The 7,960-nt window shown below is 44.8% G+C and overlaps 1 protein-coding gene across 1 annotated transcript in view; it reads left to right on the top strand.

Moving 5' to 3' along the window:
* Window positions 1-457: 457 nt before the first annotated feature.
* LOC104160890 (melanopsin-like) overlaps window positions 458-7,960 on the top strand; it is a gene marked incomplete at its 5' end in the record, with an annotated part of 9,496 nt that continues 1,993 nt past the window's right edge. The window contains 3 exons of the mRNA XM_009699139.1: window positions 458-586; window positions 1,801-1,975; window positions 6,000-6,149. Coding sequence (XP_009697441.1) covers window positions 458-586; window positions 1,801-1,975; window positions 6,000-6,149 — 454 coding nt within the window. The remainder of the gene's footprint in view (window positions 587-1,800; window positions 1,976-5,999; window positions 6,150-7,960) is intronic.

Raw genomic sequence — 7,960 nt, 5'->3', positions numbered from 1 at the left:
TTCATCCCAGCCCACAAAATGTCCCTCAACAGTTTTCCTAAATATTAGTGAAATTGAAACTCTGATCCCTCAAGGCATCAAAAATCTTCTTATGTTGTCCTTGAAAATTCACCATCAGAAATACATTTCCTGAACCTCCAGCGTGAGGAGGTCTCTGCTTGAAATCCCACTTAATAAACAGGATGGTATGTTTGACACCAACCTGAAGTTATTGAATAGTTTACAGCCCCAGGTAGGCTGTGGCAGACATCAAAAGCTGTGTCTATGGCTGAGGGAAGTGGTTCAGCTTCTCAGCTAGGGAAAAAAGCTGGCAGCTGCTTTTTTCAGCACCAGCCTGAGGTCTTCAACATGAAAATGAAATAATGGGGGCTTGACATTTTCTCGTGCCCTGTTAAACTCTTGCTGAGTCTCAAAACTTTTTATTTTCTGCACAGCATTGGCTCTTTTTTGTTTTTAGCCAGCACCATGTGGGCAGCCTCCTGCACCCCGAGCACCTCGGTGGGGCTCTGCCAGTTCACCGGCAGGCGTCGGCGGAGTCGGGAATGACGGTGCAGGCAGAAAGCTTTCGTCAGTCCTCATCTCCACTGTAGGCACAGAGCTGGTGTTCAGCTGCCTTTGGGGTTAGAAAGGAAAGACACACAGAGAAGTCTGGTATATTGACAGGGGTGATGATGCCAAATGTTGGGGTTTGGTGGTGGTGGGTTTGGGGTTTTTTGTTGTTTTGGTTTTGTTTTTCAATTGACAAAGTAGTGATCTTCTCTTGTGATCCCAGAATCAGGTCTCTGAGACTTTAACATGCGTGATCTTTTCCGAGAATAGAAATAGTGATTTAAAATGTACTAGTTATTCAGCAAACCTGCTAACTATAGAAGCAAAGATTTTACAATATGCATCCACTTGACTTACACTGAGATGCAAAGGCAATACACTAACATCCTCCACTGATCCATAAGTCCCGTGCACCAGTTGTTTTCCAGGTCTTGTCGCTGCCTCGCTTCTTGACTTGTTCAGTTAGTTTCATGCCAGTATTAGCTTCGTCTGTTGGGCTGAAATAATGGATTGGGGGGCACTGGGGAGGTGTTACACCCAATGCAGCGCTCTGCCTAGCATCGCCCTGCCAGCCCTCGGCCGCAGCGAGGAGCAGGGCCAGCGGGCATCGCGCAGGGGAGGCTCCTGGGTTCTTCTGCTCCACGGGGAGCCAGGGTTGGGGCCAGGAGAAATAGACTCATACAACCATGACTGAGATTATTATTTAATGAATAAGGCAGGTTTTAAGTTCTTTGGGGCCTAGATCATCCTCCTCCTCTGTGCTCGTACAGAGTGTTAATTCCTGATAGGAGTTTACAGGAGTTGCCATGATACAAATAAATAACAATATCTGATTCTTCTGGCCCTCTTCCCCTTCCTTTTTTCCACTCGTCCTGTGCCTTTGCACAGTGAAGACCTTCTTACCAGCTAACTTGAAAGTTTTCTGGGTTAACTTTTTAATTAAATCCAAACCAAGCATGCTTTTCAAGCTATTTTTCAATTCTTACTACTTATCCATGCACCTCTTCCATACATGTTTTGACCTGAGGCCCAGAAGCCACCTGCTATTTTCCTTTCAGCCTGTTGAGTACTTTCCACTGGATATACCATGCTGTTTCCATGTAATCTTTAAGACCTCAATCAAAACAGAAGCCGTGCTGAGATTATGGAAAGAGATGGTACTTTCAGCACATGATTTTCAAAGCCGCGTCATCAACGTGCCATTTGTGGTTTGTTTTTGTGTTTGTTTTTTTTTCTCCCATTTTCCTTCAGAAAAACCATCCACAATGCTGTTCCCTGTTTGAGGTTCCTAATACGAATATCAAAGAACGACCTTCTCAGAGGCTCCATAAATGAGTCGTCATTCAGGACATCTCTCTCCAGCCATCAGTCTCTTGCTGGCAGGACCAAGAGCACTTGCGTTTCATCAGTTTCCACTGGAGAAGCTGTAAGTCTTTTCTTGTTTCCATGAAGGGAAGAGAGTATAATGTTTCTCAGAGTCCCAAAATAAGCAACTCTAAAAATACATATTCAAAGTTAGAGAATGGAAAAGGCGGGCAGGGGGTCGTAGTGAAATTTTTGGGGTCATGCGAGGTGTTTTCTGCAAAGCCTTTCTGGGAGTTCATGCGTGATTATTTCTGATCAGAAAAAGCATCCAGGCCAGCATATCTGCGTGGTTCAGATGCTTACTGGGACCATGGATGTTCAGGTTAAGCCATTAATGTGAATTAAAAAGAGCCATTGTCAGGCACTCCCCACATCACCAGCCACCTCCTACAATTCAGTATCTGAAGGGGCTGCAGGAAAGGAAAGCAGTCTCCCATCCAAAGTTTTCTAACCTATCAAAAGCTGTCTTATTATTTTAAAGGAAGTCCATTTTCTGTAGGACAGGAAACTTTTTGATTTGTTTCCCTGGATTTTAACCACGAGGAGTGGAAGACTCCTGCACCTGGAGCGAGGTGGGGTGTTCTGTAAGCAGGGTACTCCAAGTCTCAGTAAGACCGGTGATTGAGGGAGTTAGAAATAAAAGGATCCCTTGGGATTCTTCACAGCCCCTCTTGGCATGGCCTCGCCTGCCTCTCAAAGTCACAAGAAGCTGTCCTTGCTCGCAGAGGTGGCTCCTAGGGAGTGATGGCAGCCGTGGCAGGGGCCGGCTGGGGCTGGCCATCCCGGGGACCCGCGCTGCTCCGCGCTCAGCTCGGGCATACGAAACCTCCCGGGGTGACGGCTGCAGTCGGTAACCTTTCCCGAAGGTATAAATCACTGTGACGGGCCGAGTGGCAAACTCTTGGCTCTCCCTTTGAGTCAGGTGGCCGCGGTCTGAGCAAGGATGGGGCTGGGTTATCCATGTGCCGTAGCCTGCAGGCTGCTGCTTTCAGGGTGCTGTCGCTGAAATTCAGGCTGTGGAGCTCAATTTCAGTGAGATTGTAACTACGCTGAGTATTTTGGGAAGACTGAGGTCCTTGATTTGGAAATGGACCTAGGACCACCAGGACAACCAGCATGAACAGTGCACTGTTCTCAAATAAGATAATTTTGCACTGAATTTTCTGCTGGAGAATGGAAGTTGTTCCTTGCAGGCAACAGCACCGGGGAGATTTCTGAACTCTTTCATGGCAGATAGACAGTAAAGCAAACACACCTGAGCAAGAAACGCACTGTTCACTGGGAAACCAACCAGTCCCCACCAATGCTAGCACAGTGCCCAGGGTGCTGACAAGAAATTCAGGCCTTCTGGCTGGGAAATCAAAAAACAGGACCAAAAAAAAAAAACCACTTTAAAAGTGCCTGAAGGGAAGGCTCACTGCCTGAGCCCTAACGAAACAAACTCTATCATCCCCTTGGAGAAGACAGGTTACGTTGCAGTCCATGCCGCTGCCCCTCTCGCACATCAAGCATACAGCTGCACCAGGCAGACCCCCAGATGAAATGTCGAACTGCGCTTTACTGGGTAGCCTCAGCTGGACAGCTGGTGGGTTGTGAACTGCCTGGGGACACGGATCCTCCTCCACTTTGTGACTGTGTATCACGTAGCCCAGCAGCATTCCCAGCTATCACTTAACAGCCTACAGGTTGCTGTATTACAGGCAGGTAATAATGACAATAATTAGACATCATGAAATCTCTTAAATGGGGCATGTTTTGTCATTCCAAATTAGAAGGTGTTTAAATACCATGCAATGGACAAGCTACTTCTGAGGAGAGACCTTGTCTAGAATTGACAAGTTTTTCTATAGTGTTTCATAAAATATGTCTACCATAGAATTTATTTTAAATTAAAACAATAACTAGAAGAGCAAAAGGCTTCTCTTAGCCTGGGCAAAGCCTTTTTTAGCCTACTGTTGTTCAGATTTGAGCCCAAGTGAATTTGAAGTATTTAATGGGACTCCTGTGGAGTGTGACGGTACTGTACCACACTGCACGGCATGAGCATCCCCAAATTTGCTTGCCTAGGATCCCACAGTCTTCAGGGCACGGGGAACACTTTCATGTTTATCTCGTTGCTGCTATATTAGGGCAAAAGACCTTAATGAGGTAGAAAAAAAAAAGAGTGACTCATGTTGTATGGGCTATGAAATTTAGTGTTTGTCTTGGATCTTGCAGATACAAATAAATGCATAAATATGTCTGTTGCAATGTAAATGAAAATGAGATCATCTGTCCTGCTGATTTAATTCCATTCACAGACCACTGACTACACAATGATGCATGAGAGTATCAACTGTGATGATTTTGTAAACTGTAAAATACCAAGATTATCCTTGCAACATGAGGTTAGTATATGCAACATGCCAATATCCTATCACAAAAAAAAAAAAAAAAAAAAAGAGTATATTGTGTTTGGGATTTCTTGACACGTTGAGCAAACGGAGCACCACACATATCTGAATCCCCCTTGAGATCATGGGGATAGTTGTCTGCTTACACTTGTGCTTCATTCCCTGGTTGTAGATAGCACGTGTAGCAACGTGGAAATGTGTTGACATAGTTTAAAACAGGGAGGCTCCTCATTTACTTATTACACTTTTTTGCCCCTTTTACCTTTTAATTTTCCTTGACTTAAAGTTTATTCCTAAATTCTCTCCCCATCAATCCTTTGTTTGATGTCAAATGAGGTCATTTCAGCTGGATCACCCATTCTGATCCAAGAAGCTTTCTGTTCTTCACCGTTGGTCACTACTTGGTTTTGGTTCATCGGGGTTAGCAGGTTATTGTGTGTGTTTGGTTGGAGTTGCCGTTTAAAGAGGCGGGATAATGTGGATAACAGGCTTCAGCCTTTGGCACAACTTTGGTTTAGGAGCCTCAAATAAAACACCTGCTGTTAGCGATGCGGAGCACTGTGTTGCGCCAAGTTGCCGCAGCCAAAGGTAATTGTCCCTGGGGCAACTGACGGCTCAGTGCAGCTGTACAGATTTTCACTGAAACAGCAGCTGCTGAAATAAAAGCTAAGCTCGATGACTCTCGCATGACAGCAGGACTGAGCGAAATTTTGGAATGCTCCAATAAAGTATTGATGGGCAGGAATGACACCAGCAACACTGTAAAAGACGCAGCTGTTGCCACCAACATTTTCCTCTGTGTGTTGTGTACATGTTAGTGTAGGGAGCCAACATATTCCCGAGTCATATAAAGCTGTATTTACGGTTTGATTCTACATGGGGGGAGAAATAAACAGGTGGCAATACGTCGATGTATCAGCAAGGTGATGCAGTGGAATTATACACTAGCTTCCCACTTGTGTGGAGCCCTATTTGTCTACCTGTCCGTATCTAAAAGCTGATGTGGAAAATAGTGGAACGATCTCATCATTGATACTCAATCAAAAAGTGACCACAAAGTTAGGGATGGTGGAAGGCCTCCACCCAAGGCTGTAAATGGAATGGCATGGTTGCGGTGTCACGATTGTGCTCCGTTACTGGCACGCTCTTAGAAAATTAGTGCAGAGCCCGCTCATTGCCTCTCATCCACTAATGAGAGCTCAGAGGAGAAGCAAACTCATGGGGCTTGAGAAGCCCTGGGTGTTCCAGGTATCCAGCTGGGATGTATACAAATGTGGGTTTGGACTTGTCCATGTCCATGGTGTTGTACCAGCTGATGGTCATGCAGAATGCCATAAGCCGTATTAAACAGATTGGTTGTACTTGCTCCCATCTTTAGACGTCAGGTGCTGTGCAGCTACAAGCATAGCACAAGCAATGAGATAAAAAAGAGTGAAAAACACCCCGGTGAAAAGAGATAAAATAATTTTTCATTATTTCCAAGATTTTTTTTGTTGTCGTTCAAAAAAAACAGTCCAGGGTAAGCGATGAGATTAAAAATCAAACCTCTCCCCAGGGCAGTTTTGAGTGTGAGACCTGTGTTAGAACAGCTTTAGTTTTCTGTAAGCGTGCATGGTTTCTGCTAGAGTTTGAGAACTTTTAGAAATTGAGAAAGGGTGTAACTGTCTGAAATCCTTCCTCATTTGTGATTAGACCTGGAGCGATGTAAAGCTTGACCCTGTAGAGCCAGCTCATAGGAAACTGCAGCCTCGCCGAAGCCATTCTTTCTCAACAAGTCGGAGACAGGAGAAGAGAGACCTGCTCCCAAAGACCTGCAGCTGCGATGCAGCAACTGCAGAGAAGGTAAGGGGAAAAGTCTCTGCTGGGGCTGCTCCATTTTAGTGTTAATCTTGCTACGGTATATCACCTCTGGAATACTAATTCAGCCTTTATACCCCTTTGTTTCATCTGTAGGTTTTATTTATGCTGATTCCAATGTCCTCTTCATCCTTGCTGTTATTTCTCTTTTTGTGATGAATGAGAGTGCCAATAATGCCTTATTATATTTTTTTCACTGATATGTTGCCTGTTTTTGGAAAGCCAGCAGCAGCTTATAGCTCTAAAGCTGCGTTAAAGCACAGTCAGTAGCATCAAATGTAAGAAGTTGACTTCTTTGCCTCTTTGCCTGTTTATCTACCCCAGCTCTGGTTCCTCCCATCCTGATCCTTGTGTCTACATTGTGGCAGCCTCCTTTTATTACAAAGTCAGGGCTGCAAACCTGAGTTTGACATATAGAAGCCACCCCTTTTCCTTCTTTTCAGTGTACATTAAAATGTTTTATTTTTGTTGAGGGGGAAGATGAGAAAGAAACTCCTGTTTCTCCCTAAGGGTGGGAGAGTCTGGCAGCTGCCACCCTTCCCTCACTGAAAGAGGAGATGGTGAGTACTCAGCGCATCCTCTGTGGATGCATTACGCTCGTTGGCCAAACCGCTGAGATTTGGCACCATGCTGTTGAGGAGCACTCCGTTCACTGAGGAACTGCTGAGGATGGGAGCAGTAGGTCACCCGCGAGTCAGCTTCTGCCAGAACCCTAACACCAGGTTCAAAAGGAGTATTTGTATGGGTGGCACAACATCCAGCATATATCAGTGCTGCATTTTCAAGAAAAGATAGACATAGGCTTACAGTCTGTGGCTGGAATGAGTGGCACCCACTTTTTTGACGGAGGCACCCTTTCATGGGGTTACTCTACTGTGTATAACCAAAAACTCGCACCTTGGGCAGCTACAGCATCTGCTTCTGTCCCCTGTGCTCCCTTCCAGCTCCGAGGCCAATTGTCTAGAGAGAGCGTATTTAAAGCAGGATCTGTTCTGGAAATTTCCAGCCATCCGATGACCCGGTTCCTGCATGCATCTGCCCTGTCTTCTTTCATGTGTCTCCTTAAGATCAAGTCCTGAGAAACCTTGTTTTTCTCCTGTAACTGTTTGGAATAGTATTGATGGAAAAACAATGGCTTCAAACATGGTGGCAGGCAACACGGGCACAAATCTACTGCCCACCTCCTCTGCCCTCCATCAGTAGCCCAGTGCATCCAAGGTTGTAGGCAAGTGGCAAAGATGAGACACTGCCTCCAGATTCTGGAGAACCATCAGCTTTCGGTCTGACAAGGAAGGAGAAGGAAAATAAATCTGAGGTGGTCTGCATAAAAGCGTCCAGTAATTACATAAATTTTCCTGTATACTAGAATTTAGCAACTGCATAGCCCACAAGAAGGCTCCGACGCTGTACTTTGTCTTTGAAAGACATCTGTTGGATTATTTTGATAAATAACCTTCAAACAGGGTACCTTCATGCTGAAGTTTACAGTGGCATTCACTGAGATGCATGGAATTTGTTTACATTGAATGTTCAAAGCCTCATTTGCTTTTCTTAATATTTTCAGCGAAGATTCCTGTGTGGTGTGAAGGGCCTTTGTGTGTTAGCTAAATGCAATGCATCAATATTCATTCTAGCAGAATAAACACTTATTTGTTAAGCTCAGTTAGTGTGTTTTGGTCTGAGGCCACCCATTTATCCTTAAAAAAACCCCAACCAACTAAAGAAAACCCACTGCTTTTTTAGATATTTATTTTAAGGTTTTAATAGCATCACCGGGCTGTGTCTATGCCTGAATT

This window comes from Cariama cristata, unplaced genomic scaffold (assembly GCF_000690535.1).
Source record: "Cariama cristata isolate BGI_N322 unplaced genomic scaffold, ASM69053v1 scaffold36330, whole genome shotgun sequence".
In the NCBI taxonomy this organism is placed as follows: Eukaryota; Metazoa; Chordata; class Aves; order Cariamiformes; family Cariamidae; genus Cariama; species Cariama cristata.
The sequence above is the reverse complement of the archived record's forward strand: the minus strand, read 5'-3'. Positions and strand labels throughout refer to the sequence as shown.